This window comes from Phyllostomus discolor, chromosome 8 (assembly GCF_004126475.2).
Source record: "Phyllostomus discolor isolate MPI-MPIP mPhyDis1 chromosome 8, mPhyDis1.pri.v3, whole genome shotgun sequence".
Classification (NCBI taxonomy): Eukaryota; Metazoa; Chordata; class Mammalia; order Chiroptera; family Phyllostomidae; genus Phyllostomus; species Phyllostomus discolor.
This window is the reverse complement of record NC_040910.2, coordinates 112,258,450-112,275,679: the sequence shown is the minus strand read 5'-3', so window position 1 is coordinate 112,275,679 and position 17,230 is coordinate 112,258,450. Positions and strand designations below refer to the sequence as shown.

The window sequence follows — 17,230 nt, the reverse complement described above, 5'->3', positions numbered from 1 at the left end:
TGTGCGTGCAGGACACCCTCCTCCTACTTCATCAGTGGGGCCTGCTGCTCCCCGCTCCGGCTCCCCTCACCAAGCCCCCCACAACACACAAGGGTAAATAGAAACCGCCCCACAGCACCAGACCCAAGAAAAGCCCCGTGTACCCATAAAAAGCGCAGAGCGCTCACTCAGATCACCCCTTTTAGTAACTGCTGATGGTGCTTAAAATAGACCCGCCCTGGCCGGAGAGGCCGCGGCGGGAACGCAGTGGGACGTGCGCGGCGCCCTGCTGACTCATCCGGCCTGCAGGTGACTCGGGTGTTGGGTGTCGTTTCCACCCAAAGGAAGATAAAGGGGCAGCCGGGCAGCTAGGACAGGGCGTCTCAGAGGGAGGACACGGTCCCCCAGCTTCTGCTTTTGAGCTTAGGGAAACAGCTCCCTAAGCCAGAGAATTCCTAACTCTAATTCCTCCCAAGTTTCATTTACTTATGTTTAAAATATTTTATTTACTTATTTTTAGAGAGAGAGGAGAAGGGAGAAAGAGAGGGAGAGAAACATCAATGTGTGGTCGCCTCTTATGCACCCTACCGGGGACCTGGCGCTGATAGCCAGGCTTGTGCCCTGACTGGGAGTCGAACTGGCGACCCCCTGGTTCACAGGCTGGTGCTCAATCCACGAGCCACAAGAGTCAGCACTCCCAAATTTTAGTTTAGGGCGTGGGTGATCTGCCTCTTCCATGGTTAATTCACGTGATTGCTGCCTCTGCTTACAGTATTTGTCCAGAACACTAAGTGATCAGGCAAACAGCACGTCACTAGACTAAGCGAGGGGCCCAGTGCAAAGGGGGCTTCCCTCCAGCCGCAGCACGAAACCACCGGTGACCACGGCAGGCAGAGCCGAATGCCCGGCGGTCACTAGCATGCCGGCCTGAGCAGCTGAGCACAGGCAGCGAGCAGCAAGGCGGCAGCAGGCCTACGCCAGACCAACTCCGGAGCAGCAGCAGCCTCGTCGGCGGCCCTCAGGCGTGTGCCTGGCCGTTTGGGGCAGAGAACCCCAGGCGGTTCACGGAGTCCAGGCTGGGCTTGTATCCAAGCCACAGCTCCCCTGCAGCCTGGCCAGCGCTGAGACTGCTGCTCCTGTCACGGCTTCGGGCACCCACTGGTCACCCCCTAGCCCCCCTCATGAGAGGACCGCAGGAGCCAGCCCGCTGTGGGCTGAGCAGGGAGCTGGGGAGAGGCTGGTGGCCCCTCCCGACGAGGGCGCGCAGGGATCTCAGCTGGGGGGCGGGGCAGGGGGGGTGCTGGGCGGGGACAAGCTCGGGCAGCGGAGGAGCCGCCCTCCTGGCGGAGGAGAGCCTGGCTCGGGCCGAGGCCTCCAGGGCCCAGGCAGCGAGGGCAGGAACGACGGCTCAAGCAGCCCTGGGTGTCGTGGTGGGAGAGGCTAACAGCATCAGTGAAAACACAGTAGGAAGCAACCCCGCCACACGCCGTGTGACACGCACACTGCACGTGACACGGGCTCTGCAGACAAGCACACTGCCCGGAGACCAGCACCGGCCCTGCCTGCCTGTTCCGTGGGCACTGCGTCTACACCGGTGCTGTGGGGGGGGTCACCCGCGTCACCCTCTCTTACGCTGGGTGATAATGTGCAGCTCGTTAGAAAACGATCTGTAAACACTCTGCAGATGCAAGACAGTACTTCTGGCCCTGCCAACAAACCAGGAAGGCCTTCACACGGGAAAGCTCACGGGTAAGAGCCGATCCCGGGGAAACACGCAGAGGAAGGAGGAGGAACCGTCCCCGTGCAGTGTGGCGCCGTCTCGCGGGGGGGGGGGGGGGGGGGGGGGGGGGGTAGTGTTGAGAAGAGGCAGCAAGCAAGGCCTGTCTCACACTGTGCAGCCTCACCGCCTTCTCTCCGCGTGTGCCCTCGGGAGACTGCGCCCCCTCCAGCACGGCGTCACACGGCAGGGTGTGGGAACAAGCCACATGGGGTCACCACGCTCCCCACCAGGAGCCCGTGCCAGGCACAAGGGCACGCTGTGCAGCTGGAGTTTTGCCAGGAGAAGGGGGGGTGTCGGGCAGTGACCTTGGAAAGACAGCCATGGGAACGAGGGTCCCCAGAGAGGGTCCTGGGTGGGCAGGACGACAGTCGCAGGGCACCTCCTGCCCACCTGGACTGTATCACGGGCCCCGCCCACGGAACCAGACCCGCCGTAACGTGTGCGTCCCTTCCTTTCCCAGCATCGGCTGCCTTTCCTCCCCCGTGCTGCCCCTCACTCACCCGAGTACTTTACAAGAGCTAAGTGCCGAGGAGTGTCAGCCGTATGTTAGCGGGGGAAAGAAACAGCCAGGAACCACACATTTGAATACCCCAGGAGAGCCGGCCGGTTCCGGTAGGCCCAGCACACGCTCCAGGAGCCACAGCGGCTGGCACACCGGAAGGCGCAGGCCCCGTCTGACTGAGGGGGTCACTCCGGTCGACGGCTGCCCTGGGAGGCCAAGGTATCAGAGCTTCCAGGCTTCCAAAAGAAGCCAGAAATCTGGAATTTATACAGAACGTTTTCATTTGAAAACACTGATTCACACGAACAACGTGTGCCCAAAAGGCAGGTGCGTGGGAGCAAGCGCAGCCCTGGGCGCCAGCCGTCCGACCTTCGGGTTAGTGACAGTGGGGTGTGTGTGGGGCTTGACAGTCTGGAGCTCCAGAGAGGGCTCCGGGATGCCAATTCAGCCCCGTGCGTGAGAAGATGGGCGGACGGCCATGGAGAGAGGACCCTGGCCCCAGTCCTGCCTGCACGGCATGCTTACAGAGTCTAGGGACGGCATGAAGCTGCCACAGAGAACCAGTATGCCGATTACAGAACCAGGGTCCAGGCAGCTCTCGACCGGTTGCGGGGCTGGGGTCCAAAGCTTTCCCAGAAATGAAGCTCCACGCTTGGGACCAAGAGGCCGACTGGCCAGGAGGGAGGCAGGGCCTCACAGAAGCCTTAGCGAAAACGAAAGCTCCCCGTTACCAGCTCGATTTAAGACAAGCGGCACAGCATGCCTCACAAGGCTGGGGCTCGGACTGCACTCCCAGGAGCGTGGTTTCAGCAGGGAAGCGGGCTGCTGCGGCCGCCACCACCCCGTGCTGGTTAAACCGCACTTGCAGCGACCCACAGCCCTGGCGCGGGCACCCAGAGGACAACTAGAAGACGGGAAGCCAAGCCCCCGAGGGACAGTGGTGGGCGCGGGACCACTTCCTGGAGGACAGGAGGACGGACAGGAGGGCCATGCGCGGGCGCTGAGGCTCTGCAGTGGGGACTGGGGACTGAGCCCCGCTCTGCGCCGTCCCAGCACCCACCCCACGCGCAGCTCCGGGCCCCGAGGGGCCAGGGAGGCTCAGACTCGGACACAGTCCCGAGGAAGGATGGCGGGAACGGCCAGGAAGGCAGTGTGGGGGTGGGGCCCCGGGGCCCCGCACGTGGGCCTCTGGGGGTGGAGAGTGTCAAGGAGAGGGGGGCCTGCACTCTCCTCCCGCTCCCTCCCATGCGGTGAGCCCAGGCCCGGAGGACCGCCCGTCACTCTCTGTCACAGTCCGGCCCCTGCGGGCTGGCGCTGCTCTGGGCTCTGCTCCTCGTCCGCCCCAGTGTCCAGGAGAGCGCCTCACGCAAGGCAGAACTCAAAACACAAGTTTCAGTCGGGTTCAAGGTTCTTCTTTCAGCTGAAATCAAAGCGCGCCTCGTCCTGCGAGGCACCACGCACACACCACAAAGCCGGTCCCCCCGAGCTCCGTGGAGCTGTACAAAGTGCCCGTGGGCGGGCTTCCCTGCAGACGCAGGACACGGCCCCCACGCCCCCAGGGCCCTCGAACCGGGCCTGGGCTGAGGGCCGCTGGTTCGTGTCGGAGAGAAACGGGGACTCTGCATGTGCACGCAGGCTCACCTAACGGCCCCGTCCTTTCCGAAGCGGGCGTGTCTACCTCCCCCTGCTTTCCCTGCCCGTGCTCAGGACAGGCTCTCTCGGGGGGAGAGCTCCCAGAGACCCTGCGGGACCCGCGGTCCCCCGAGGGCACGGGAGCGCAGCACTGTGAGGTGCAGGCCCCGAGTGCCACTCGCTGCGAGACGTGAGCCGGCGGACACACGCACACCGACACACGCACGCCGGGCGAGAACGCACGTGTTTCCACTCTCCGAGAACCCCGAGGCCCCGCCTACCTGGACCAAGCAGCGGCGATCGGTTCAGCGGGGCGCTGGCCGGGTGTGGCTGCGGCGTCTCCACGGCGCTCGTGCTGCTGCCCGTGGCGGCGGCCGCGGCGCCGCCCTGGAGGCCCGGGTTGTTCCGGTCCCACATGTTCACGGCTCTGCTGTTGTAGCTGCTCGGGTCGCCCCACGCCGCGGTGCCGTCGTCAATCTCCATTTTGCGTCGGATGGACGGCGGAGAAGGCTCTTCCCAGCCCGTGGCCTCGCCGCTGTCCTTCGGCTTGACAGGGACCTGCCCCCCGATCCAGCCCGTCCCCGTCTGTTTAACGGAGGCGGCCCCCCCCCAGTTGCTCACGCTGCCGTCCTGGGGCTTGCTCGCCCAGTTCTGCGGGGGGCCGGGTTTCAGAGACTCCCCCCAGCTCGCCCCTGCGTTCGCCTTTGCACCCGCGCCGCCGCCCCAGCCGCTGGTCCCGGCCCGCGCGGACTCGCTCCAGCCCGGCGCCGACCGCCCACCGTCGGCGTCCCACCCGGAGCCGTTTTTCTTCCCCTCCCCCAGGTGTCCGAGGACAGAAGAGGCGTCTGCCCAGTCTCCCCCTCCCGCGCTCCAGGCTGGATTCGATTTCTGTCCGTCTCCCCAGTTTTGAGATTTGGGCTTTTGAGGCTCCCCCCAGGTGGGTGACTTGTCCTCCGGACCCACGGTCCCACTCCAGGTGTGGCCGCCCTTGGCGGCAGCAGCGTTAGCGACGGCAGCGGAGCTCACCGAGTCCCCCCAGACCCCGGGGCCGTTCGGCGCCCTGCCGCCGCTGTCCCCCCAGCCTGCGTCCGCCGGCCCAGCGGCAGGCGGGGCGCTGGCCCACCCCGACACCGAAGAGGTATTTGTACTGTTGGTGATGGACCCATCGCTCTTGCCCCCTGAGTGTGAGGGCTGCGGGGCCGCGCAGCCCCAGGCCTCCGTCCCGTTGTCGTTCTTCCGCTCGGACCGCGGGGACTCCTCGAACTCCCAGGCAGTGTTCTGCTTTACTGGGGTCTGCCCCCAGCCCGTGTTAGACAGGACTCGCGGGTCCAGGTCGTTCCTCGGCAACTGGATGTGCCCTTGGTCTAGAGCCCCCTTCTCTCGCCTCCGGCCCTCGGCGCCTTCCCTCCCGGCACCCCCCTCGCCGTGACTGCCGGAGCCCTCGCTGCTGCCCTCGCTCGCCGTGGTTCCGGAAGAGGCGGCTTTGGCCCATGAGCTCAGGTGGTCACCGCCAGGCTGCACGGCGGGGCTCTGGCCGCTCACGCCAGGGCTGTCCCACCCCGTGGATCCTTTCCCGCCATCACCACTGGAATGCTGGTTCGGGGCCTTTCCCCACTCCCCGTTCACCCCATTAGCAGTGCTTCTGCTGGGGCGGCCCCACGCGCCTGAGTGGGCGTTCCCGACGCCGCTGTCGCCGCGGCCCCTCCCCCAGGCGAGGATCCCGGGGCCAGCGGGAGGCCCCGAGTCCCAGGCGGCCCCTCCGCCCCCTGCCTTCTGCACAGCACTGCTGGACCCATTTTGTTCAGCACTCAGTGCTGAGTTCACAGTGTCTCCACTCCCTTGACTGAGCCCAGAACCGCTGCTCCCCGCGGCAGGGTTACCCGGGGACAGTCCCCACACGGAACTGCCGACCCCTTCGCCGCCGCCCCCACCGACTTGAGAGACCGACGATCCGTTAGCACCAGGAAGGCCTTGCAGGTGGGGCGGGATGACGGCCCCCACGCCGACAGCCATGCCCCAGTTGGGCAGCCCGTTTGTCTGCATTGCATTGACAGGGTTTGGTGAAGAGTTCGCGGGGTTAGTGTTATTTGGTCCATCAGTGTTAAGGTTCTGAGGTTGTACGCTGAAAGACACATTCTGAGAAGTGGACGTTTGTGGTTCTGTGCTCTCCTGCGGCAGCAGGCTCCCCCAAGCACCTAGAGTGCCCGTCGGGTTCCCGTTCTGGGTGCCCATGCTGTGTCCTATGGCACTGACCGGACTGCAAATACTGGCAGGGCTGCCTGTCGCCACAGCTCCTTCATGCCCGAGCACCGGCCAGGCGGCCGGGTTGGCGCTCGGGTTAAGGTTGAGATTAATGCCGGCGCTGGGGGTGGAGGCGCCCCAGCAGTTCGGACCTCTCCCGTCCCCCATCATGGTGTCCCCTTTCCCGTCCCCGCCGCCGAGCGCACAGTGAGCCAGGCCGGAGCCGGAGCCCGTGGCTACGCCCCACGCTCTGGCCGCGCTGCCGGTGCCGTTGGCTCCCCCTGCTCCCAGGGCGCTCGGATTCGGGGGGCTTTGGACGAGTGCGCCGCTGGTGCCGTTATTGCCATTGGTCTTCTTGGCGTGTCCCGTGAAGCCGCCCTGGGCACCCCCCGTGGCCATGCTACTGCTCTCCGAGCCGCAGTTGGAGGCGGAGTCAGTGTCCGTAGCGCATTCTGAGGCAGACTCCGTCTCCGTCCCCGCGATGGCAGGCCACGCCTCCTTATCGGTCCTGTCTATGATCACTTTATCCCAGCTGCAGCCGGCTTCGCTTCTGAAAGTGGGCTGCTGTCCCCAGTGGGAGCTCTCATAATGATCTGCCAGTCCGCTGTGACTGAGATCTGAAAAAGATGAAACACATTCAAGATTAGATTTTCCTCCCATGTGTCAAGGAATCAGCTTCGGTGCGTCTTTGGAGGAAGCTCATTATCTCAGGTTTTCAACTCAGAACGACAAAGGCTAAAACGAGGACTTAAAGAGGAGAGCTGCTTGTCTTCTTAAAAGCTCCCATTAAGAAAAGAGTTAATGTTGCTACGATCACATTAATTCCTGCCAGTACACCACACGCCGTCCTCTCCAGAGGACCCCGGGGGCACACGAGTCTCTGAAGGCACCCGCAGTGAGGGGACGCTGCTCCGTGTCCCGGAGCGGCTGCGCCACCCCGGCCGCCCCAGCTCTCCACGTGCCCTTGAAGACGCAGCTGGAGTCACAGTGGCACACAGAGGGGAAGCGTGTGTAGCCGAGAAGAGCTGTGAATTCGCTGCAGCATCACGTGCTGGAACACTACCTGAGGGGTGGCGGACAGAGGCAGCCCGAGGGGTGGCGGACAGAGGCAGGTGGGGAGAAAAACACGACAAAATGTTGTCTTATGTTTTATCGCGCATACTAAGGGTTAGAAAGGTTGACTCGTATTTGTGCTACTTCATGAGTTATCACTGGTTCCTGCGCATTAATAAAAAACATTCTCTGCCCCATACCCGGTGTCTTTCTGGACCCCTGAGGACTCCTACAACGGCTTTCCGTTCCCTGAACGAGTCTCCTCTTTGCGTGATCTGCTACAGTGTTCCTATCATTTCACTCTTAGGGTCCTTTAGAAGAATCCAGTACTTGGTGTCTGTATTTTATCTCCTCTGATTTCCTAACAATTTGAGTATTCCTCACACTGCAATCAAAATTATATTCCAATTAGTTTTCCAGCAGACTTTATTCAATGTATTGCTCAAAAACACAGTACTATGAAAAAATTAACTTGTACGTATAACAAATTCACACAATTTAGAAATCCTTGACGGAGTTTCTTTTTAGTATGATATGCAAATAACTACAATAAAATATTTCTTTTTCTTTTGGAACCTTTCATCATTATGTTCTATTCAAATTTATTTTAACAAGTAAAACCTTACTTGTGGACAGTAAAATTGGTTCCCAAAGAAAGTCTCTTTTAAAGTTTGAAGGAGCTAAAAAAAAAAAAGGCAGCATGTAAAGAATACCAGTATCACTAGAAAGACAACACAACGCTGGCTGCAACCTTAGAGGCAAGCAAGCAAACCACTCTTGCCCCGATCCGAAGGGCGGTGCTGAGCTGGAGCTAGGCTCCGGCGGAGGCAGGCCACTCAGCAACTAAGTCTTTTACTGTCAAGTATTAGGGGCTGGTTCTGCAGTCCCCGGTTAAGACGACTTCCCCTACTGGTTTTGCACATACTATTAGAGCTAGGTTACGTCATAACTAAGTTAAAGAGACATGCGACACACTCATCACTCAACACGGAAAACAAGACCGACTTAAAAGACAGATTACCACCCCCCCCCCCCCCCCCGGCATCAGGACACCCACCTCAGCTCACTCTCCCGGACGGGTGCACAAGAGGTGGGCCAGCGCGCACTGCAACCCCCCATGGCCTGGCCTGGGCCGGAGGCTGCCGCCCGGAGTCCCGGGCCTTCCTTCCCAGCACCCAGTGCCCTCTGAATGCTTCCCATCACCTTTCCCACTCCCCAAGGGCCCCACTGGAAGAGGATCGGCTCTTTGTTACTGGTCTGCTTTGAGGGCTCCTGTAAAATGCTTCTGACTACTGCCCAGCCCCAATTTGAGGGACGCACGCTGCGTGCGGGTCAGGTTTGAAACAGCTGTTTCCATCTGAGGGAGCAGGACAACACGCATCACAAGCCAGGCAGAGGGGAAGGCCTGGTGAGCGCTGCTGGAAGGGGGGTTAGCTGCGTGGCAGAAGTAACGGTGGGCCCCTACCTCAGATCATACATGAAAACAAGCTCTGGAGGGATTCAAGGGTGAATTACAAAATGCAAAACTTTTTAAAGCTTAGCAAAGAAACCCAGCAGGCTATCGCTGTGACCTAGGACACTGCGCCTTCCTACAGAAGACGTACAAGAGTTGAAAGACTTGACCGTCGTGCTAAAGGCACGTGCACGACAGAAGACGTGATGCAGAGGAAGCCGGGAAACCAGCCAGAAGCAGGAAGGGGAGGCCGGCCGGCAGTCCGACGACCTGTGAAGTGACCGGCAAAGGGCAGCTCAGAGAAGAGGAAGCGGCACGGCACATGGGCACCCCCGTCGGTGCTCCAGGCGCGCCCTTCAGAAACCAGACACGTCGCACCGCGGACGGTCGTTTTCACAACAGAACCCGGAACCGTAGCTCTTTTGGGGGGACATAAGAATGGAATTGGGGGTGACTTTTGTAACATTTCTAAAAACAGATCCAAAGGAAATATGACAAAATACTGTGGCAAATTTATATCATGAATAGTTTTACTTTCTATGTACTTTCTTCTACTTCAAAAACATTTCAAAAGAAAAAAAAAGGAAAACTGTTTACATGTGCCCTGGCTGGGTAGCTCAGCTGGACAGAGGGAGCGTCACCAGAAGGCTGTGGGCCCGACCCCGGCTCAGGAGTTTATCAGGCAGCTGACGGGTGTTTCTGTCTCTCTACCTAAAGTCAGCAACAGAACACCCGTGGGTGAGGATTAGAAACAGTAAATGACATTTTAGAAAAAAAGTAAAATGCTAAAACACGGTATCAACGAAGTGGAAGATGGAATCCCCAAACGTACCCGAGGTAAGCAGCCAATGTTCGTAAGTAATAGGAATGTAATTAAAAGAACACATTTTTATTGTTAGAAAAATGTGAAAACTTGACAAGAGCAAAGAGGTTCAGTGTGATTAAAACAACACTCTGATCACGGAATTAGGAGTCTAATTTCTGAAGCTGAGTTTCTTAAGGGGACGGATGGTGTCTCCTTAGTTTCACATCCACCGTGCTTGCCACGCACTCGGCGACCAAGCAGTGCTTCCCGGAGAGACAAAGCACACAGGCTCAGCACACTCCTGCAGCGCAGGCAGCGCCTCTGCCTGCCACGCCCAACAGGGACCCTCCGCCCACGGAACAGCAACCCCACTCCTGGTGCCCAGACGCTGCTGGCCACCGCTCCCCCCCACCCCCTTTCTCTGCAACTCGGACTGTTCCGGGCGTTTTCTGTAAATGGGGTCATCCAGTATTCGTCCTTTTGTGACTGGCTTGTCTCACTTAGCATAGCATCTTCAAGGTCCACCCACGTTCTAGCATGTGTCAGAATTCCCTTCCTCTTCAAGGCGGAGCAGCACTCCGCCGTCAGCAGAGGCCACACTGCTTATCCATTCGCCTGCTGCAGGCAATCTGGCTACTGTGGACAACGCTGCCATGAACACATGCATTCAAATATCTGTTCCAGCCCCTGCTTTCAATTCTTGTGGGTCCACACACAGAAGTGGAATTGCTTTATAAATTACCTTTTCTTGTAGGTGGTTATGGGATATAGCTCGAAATGTGCAGACACAGACTGGTGGGGGGGGGGGGAGCTAAGACATGGTTTCAGCCGCAGCCGCACCACTGTAAGCGCTACGGCCAGCAACCACAAGGACCCCACCCTCCCCCGCGCCACACCGGCACCTGCTGCGGGCTGCGCTGTGGGTGCCAGCCATCCTCCTGGGGGGAAGTGGCGGCTCACGGTGACTTTCATGCGAAGCTCCTTAGCAATCGGTGTGATGTTGAGCATCCTTTCGGATGTAAAGCAAAGTCGTTTTTATAATCGAACTTTTTTATTCTACTGAAAACAGACGAAGACGGAAGAGCCGCACCGTCGAGAGGTAAGGAAACCCTGGGCACAGGGAGTCTCCCCGCACACAGACGTACGGCAGACAACCCAGCCTCCGCCGTCCTCCCCCGCTGGCTCTGCTCTGCAATTTCCTGCAAATATCTGTAATCAAAACATTAAACTGTAAGTAATAGATGTGAGCCTGAGCTGAGCTTGAACATTAATCCTGGGCACCGAGAGGGCAGAGTGCAGAGGCGGTGCGGCTGCTCACGAGAAAGACAAACAGGTGTGAAGGTCTTCGCAGTCCGAGCCCCGCCCCGCGCTCTGCGAGCAAACGAAGCGCAGAAACCCGTCCCCGAGGCAGCTGGAGCCTGAGGTAGGCGACCGACCAGTCCCACGCAGCGCAGCACCCCGCCCTGCCCTGCGGAGGGCGGGCAGGGACTCCCGGTGGCCCACGGACAGACCCTGGGATTCTGCACTGTCACGGACAGCCTGTGCCCTTAGAGCTTTTCAAGAGCAACAGAGGCTTACCTTGGAATTAAGGAGATAATCCTGTAAGAACAAGCACCTTTTCATTCCCATACATTTTTTAAAATCCCACATTTCAAGAACAACAGGAGTCAGTAGGGTGAACACCAGCCGTCCCGGCGAGGTGTCTCCGGCCTGCAGTGCCGCTTGGGCCGCGTCGTGGAGCGTGTGTGCTTGCGGCAGCCGGAGCACAGCGACCCGGCTCCGCCCACGCAGCCCAGCCCTGCCGGCTTTGCAGAAAGGGCTCGGGGAGAAAAGGCATTCCTCCATCCTGGTGTCCGGCACAGCAGCGGGCAGGACGCGCCCGCTGGGTCGAGCAATCTTGGCTGTAGGTCCCTGCTCTTCATGACTTCAAATATTTCTTGGCCAATTCCTTCCAGCCTGCAAAGTTTCTTCTGAGAAATCAGTTGACAGCCTCACTGGCACCCTCCTTTAGGTAACTACCTGCTTTTCTCTTGCAGCTTTTAAGATTCTCTCTTTATCTTTAGCCTTTGTCCTTTTAATTATGATGTGTCTCGGAGTGAGCCTCTTTACATCCATCTCGATTGGAACTCTGTGCTTCCTGGACTTGCACGTCTATTTCCTTCACCAAATTAGGGAAGTTTACTTTCATTATTTTTTCAATTAGATTTCCAATTTCTTGCTCTTTCTCGTCTCTTCTGGCACCCCCACAATGTGAACTTGGGAACACTTGAACTTTGTCCCAGAGGCTGCTGACACTACCTTCATTTTTGGGGGGATTCTTTTTTCTGCTTGTTTTTCTGATTGGTTGTTTTTTGTTTCCTTATGTTCCAAATCATTGATGTGATTCTCGGCTTCATCCATTCTACTGTTGTTTCCTATAAATTGTTCTTTATTTTCATTAGTGTATGCTTCGTCTTGACTGGATCTTTTTTATGCTGCTGAGATCTGAAGTTCCTTGAGCATCCTTGTAACTAGCGCCTTGAACTCTGCATCTGATAGATTGCTTATCTCCATTTCGTTTAGCTCTTTTTCTGGAGTTTTGATCTGTTCTTTCATTTGGGCCATATTTCTTTATCTCCTCATTTGGCAGCTTCCCTGTGTTTGTTGCCATGTACTAGGCAGAGCTGCCGTGACTCTGCGTCTTGGTAGTGTGGCCTGATGCAGCGGGTGTCCTGCGGGGTCCAGGGTACTACCTCCCCTATCGCCCATGCTGGGTACTCACGGTGTGCCCTTCATGTGGGCTGAGGACACTCTCCTCTTACAGTCAAGGCTTGACTGCTGTTGGCAGGTCAGTAGGAGGGGTTTACCCAGGCCAGTCAGCTGCAGGGACTGGCTGTGACCGCCGACCACCACCCTCTGCCTTCTGTGGGGGATCAGCTGTGCAGGGCGGCAGGGTGATGGTGCTCTGACACGGTCTGCGGCCCTGGGTGCGCAGACTCTGGGGTTTCCTGGGTGGTGCAGGCCAAGGTCAGCTCCCACCCGTGTTCTGCCTGGGGCCACCCTGCCTGAGCTATAAAGCAGTCTGAGATGGCTGTTATGGGGACTTATCTTCCCGGCACTAGAACACTGGGCTGGGGGGCTGGTATGGGGCTGGGACACTCACTCCCAAGATATCCCTCCTGAATTTTTATCCAAGACACAAGGATGTGAGGCCAAGCCATTCAGTGCCTCCACCCCTCCTACCAATCTGGACGGATGTGTTTTCTCTAATGCCATAGCTGTCAGACTTCCACTCAAATCAACCCCACTTCTGGGGACCTGGCCCACAATCCAGGCAAGTGCCCAGACTGGGAATTGAACCGATAACCCTTTGACTTGCAGGCTGGCACTCAATCCACTGAGCCCCACCAGGCAGGGCTGGACCTTGGATGTGGCTGTGTGTGGAGGCGAGCCGTGTTTACCTGTGCCACCATCTTGACTGGAAGTTCTCTCCTACTTTAATATATTTTTTAAAAATAATAGTTTGGGCCCTGGCTGGTTTGGCTCAGTGAACCAAAGAGTTGCCAGTTCAATTCCCAGTCTAGGGCACACGCCTGTGTTGCAGACCAGGTCCCCAGTAGGGGGCACGCAAGAGACAACCACACACTGATGTTTCTCCCCCTCTCTTTCTCCCTCCCCTCTCTAAAAATAAAATATTAAAAAAACCCATTAATTTAAAAAAATAATAGTTTGAACATAAAATGTATTTAAAAGCTGGAAAGGTGTTGAAAACCAGAACGCAAACGTCACGCTTGTCACGCAGTATTTACGGTTTTCAAACACAGACTCGAGCTGAGTTGAAAACACCACCGCCACCGTCGTCTCGGTGCGGGGCAGGAACAATGCAAGCCGCGGAATGTGAAGAGCAGGGCCTGTACCCCAACACACGGTCAAACCTAAAGCCGCTTTGGGAAAGTCAGGTTCCACCCACTCGCTGCCGTCCCTTCCCACCGCTGAGACTCCTTTAACGACTTCTGGGGGCTTCTGGGGAGCACGGTAGGAGCGGGTTTGAGAAGACGCCCCAGGGAATCCCTAAACGTCTCTTGTCCTCATCACCACTCCTGCCACCGCCTCCGCCATTATTTCACCACCACCACCATCTTTTTTGTTTAAGCCTCACCTGATGACATTTTTTCATTGCTTTTCAGAGAGAAGGGGAAGGGAGAGAGGGAGAGAAGCGCTGACTGGTTGTCCTCTTACACGAGCCCTGGCTGGGGATCGAACCTGCGACCTTTCAGTGTACGGGACGACACCTCAACCAACCGAACCATGCCGACCAGGGCACCATCGTCACCTTCATTACCACCCCAAGCATCATCACCGTCAGCACCACCACCCCCTTACCATCGCCACAACGTACCCTGACACCAGAGTCTATTCCAAAAATGAACATGTGAAGAGACCATTATTCTCTTCATGTGCAGTGCACACATTCTTCTTAGAACTTGGATTTCAACAGAATTTGAACAATCTGCATTTTATAACCCAAAGTGCCTTGACCATGTTTCAGTTCACCAATCTGTCTTTTAGTAGTCGTCTGAAAGACAGGACTACGTGAAAAAAAATTGTGGAAAGACTGGCATGTAGGACTAGCGTTTTGCCATAAATAAAAGCCGTAAAGGGACGGGGCGGCGCCGCCTCGCAGGGGTTGCAGGCCACCCGCGCAGTCCAGGGCCTTGGGGGCTGCGTCCCACGCGCCTGGTACGCAGCAGGTCTGAGCGAGTTCACGAGCCAGAGTCTTCACTCCAGGAGACGTCACACACTGTGTGGGCACTCTGAAGGTCTAAGTGCTTCCACACACAGTGAGTGAGTGCATCGAACCTCACAAGTTACGTCCACTTCAGAGATGGGGAAAGAGAGGTTAGGAGAAGTCAAACTTGGAAAAGGTGTTATAACAAATAAAGCAGTGAGGGCTGAACTAAAACCCACATTTTTAGAGTCAAATCCTACTACTCTTTCCACTATACCATTCTACTATCAAAAAATTTCCCCTAAAAAAAATCTTAAAAAGAAAAAGTAATGAAGTTTGTATATAATGTCAAATTGTCTTCTCTTATGTTTACATGGCTCACACATTCTAAAAATAAGGTGTCTATAAAAATCTAAGTAACATAACTGCCTTAAGTGATTAAATTAAAAAGGGTTACATGACAAGATAGCTTGGTTTAAAGAGAAAAGCTTTCTTCTTTTTTTTTTTGCTCTTAAGTTTTAAAATGTTAAAAATGTAAAGATAAAGTTTTCAAGGAAGAGTATTTAACAAAGAGCTTCCAAAAGCTGCGTTAAGCAAAAACTGAATTAGGTATCAAATTAATCAGATAGGGAAGCACAGACGAGATTTACTCAGAAGTGTGCAGAATGCTTAATTAGTCGTAATGCTGACAAATGAGACATAATTCATTCTTTATCACCATAGCCTTTCAATGGAAATTAGAAAAATATTACAGATGTTATGAAAAATAGCTCCAACAGCTTTCCGTAACCGGAAACACACTCCACGAGATGCTCGCTGGCTACACAAGTCCCTCGTCACCCAGGTTCCGAGCAGCAGGGCTCGCCAACAGCTGTTGCCAGCCCCCGATAACCCCCGACACCTCCCCGGATGGCACCTGGATACATAACTCTGTCACCAGGCAGACTCCAAAACACCTGGCTGATCGCTCAGCCCCGAGAGCGAGGAACCTGCGTACGGGTTTCAGAGTACAAGGGTTACTGGCAACAATGACGAGAAGTGTTGAAGAGAATGAGCTTATTGCCCTGGCTTCTCCTCAAACGAGCAGGAAGGAGACCACTTCCTCCAGGCTGACACCCCATCAGGACGAGACACAAGTGGGACCCTGAGGAGCAGCGTCCTCCCTCGGGAGGCCGGCCCATGCCCAGGAGGTGGGGGGGGCGGGAGGGCCGCCCTGCCCAGCAGCTCCCCGAGGCGCCATTTCACAGCGTGACCTGTGCCGGCAGCCCGGGCTCGGAGCTGCCGCTGCTCTCTGATGGCGCGCCGCGTGCTGGCTCGGGCCCAGCACACGCTCTGCCCCGTGTGCGTTTCGTTTCCCCTCCTCCTCCGCCGGGGCTGACGGGGCGCAAATGCCTGCAGGAAGGGCCCCCGACCCCCGGGGACGCTACCTTGCAAGCCGGCTGCCTGCTCGCCCGCCTCCGGGGTGGCCTGGGCTCTCAGCTCCACCATGTCAGCCGCGCACAGCGACAGCCTCATCCTGTCGCGCTGCCAGCCAAGTCCCAGGCAACCTGCGGGCGCCCGCGGCGGCCAGCGGGCAGTGCTGGCAGCCCTTCCGCTCCGGGAGGCCCCGCTGCCCCGCTGTGGTGGGGAGGGGGGGGCCCACGGAGGGCCTGGAAAGCTTTGATTATCTAATTGCAGCTGACACTAAACCGATCTTCCCTCCTCTTTCAGTTCCCTCCATTGTCGCCACGTTCCCGCTCGGGCCCTGGGCACAGGCAGCGTCAGAGCCAGTTTTCTTCTGCTGGTTTGAAAGTCAGCCAAGAGCACAACGGCGCAGGCCGTGGGCCGCATGCAAATGAGCCGCCGCGCGCTCTCGCTGCCTTTGTCTCCGCTCCCTCTCCCTCTCCGTCCGAGCCCCCCGAACAGTTGGCATTCCGACACTGGCTCTAATATCCCAAACGAGCACCATATGCAAATTGGCAAGTGTCCAACTCCTTAATTACCTTCCTGCCTCCATCTGAAGGATGTCTAAGCAGCAAACACAGCCGCCGAGTCACCGAAGCCTGTTTCTACACGACACGTACAAAGCGGCCACCGAAACAATACATTGTCCGTCTTTAGCACAACTAAAAGAGAGGCTTTTAAAAACTGGTAAAAGCTCCCAAGTGTTCCAAGCCAGAGCTATGCTTCAGACTTGTAGGAACAGGGTCTGAACGAAAAACAATGTGATAAAATGACATTTTTCTGGAACCCGAGTCACTACACTTACATACTCACACTTCGACCAATTAAATTTTTTTTTTGCCAATTCAATACATGAATGTGAAAATCCAGCTTCCTGAGTTATTTCAGAGGTCCGCCTTCCACGTCAGGACAGACAGTTGCTATCTGAAGGGAGGACCGGGACCGGGGCCGGGAGGAGCCCTGCCCCGGGGGCGCAGGAGCCCGCCCAGTGCCCGAGCCTCGTGCCTGCGTGTCTGGAGACCCTCAGTGGTGACGCGGTCCTCCCGCCGGGCTCACGCCGCCCCAGCTCAGTCTCCTCGCCCCACCAGCCCCACCCCTGCCGCCCCCCGAGGGTGGCAGTCCTCTGGGGGACCACAGAAACAGGTGCGCCAGAGCAGCGGGGTGGCCACAGCCTGGAAGTGCCCTGTGGTGACTGCAGAGGCCCCAAGGGAGCCCCGAGAAGGGCCTCGGGGGGAGGGGAGGGCCGGAGGAACGACGACACAGCGGTGTGCAGAGAGGGGCAGGGTGGCCAAGCGTGCGCACGTACTGGACACGACAGTGCCAGATGGGCACATGAGTGAGCCCGGCAGGGAGCACGGAAGGCAGGCTGTGGGGAGAAGCAGGGGACACGCTGGCAGGGGAGGCCATGAGGACAGCCAGGCGGAGGGACCGACCGGCGGGGCACCGGGCTCCGCGGAAAACTGCACAGGTGGCTGCGGGCACCCCCGAGTCAGCGCCAGGGGACGGGCTGCACAGGTGGCTGCGGGCACCCCCGAGTCAGCGCCAGGGGACGGGCTGCACAGGTGGCTGCGGGCACCCCTGAGTCAGCGCCAGGGGACGGGCTGCACAGGTGGCTGCGGGCACCCCTGAGTCAG

General features: G+C 57.7%; 1 protein-coding gene across 4 annotated transcripts in view; it reads right to left on the bottom strand.

The window, feature by feature from the left end:
• TNRC6C (trinucleotide repeat containing adaptor 6C) overlaps positions 1-17,230 on the bottom strand; it is a 64,401-nt gene that overhangs the window by 28,730 nt on the left and 18,441 nt on the right. For 2 of the 4 annotated variants that reach the window (XM_036034200.1, XM_036034201.1), the window contains exons 1-2: positions 15,581-15,859; positions 4,175-6,751 (exon numbers count right to left, since the gene is read on the bottom strand). In XM_036034200.1, the coding sequence (XP_035890093.1) occupies positions 4,175-6,751; positions 15,581-15,668 (2,665 nt within the window). In that variant the 5' untranslated portion in view covers positions 15,669-15,859. Of the gene's footprint in view, positions 1-4,174; positions 6,752-15,580; positions 15,860-17,230 lie in introns of those variants that run through there. The other 2 variants (XM_036034202.1, XM_028520557.2) reach the window with 1 other exon arrangement.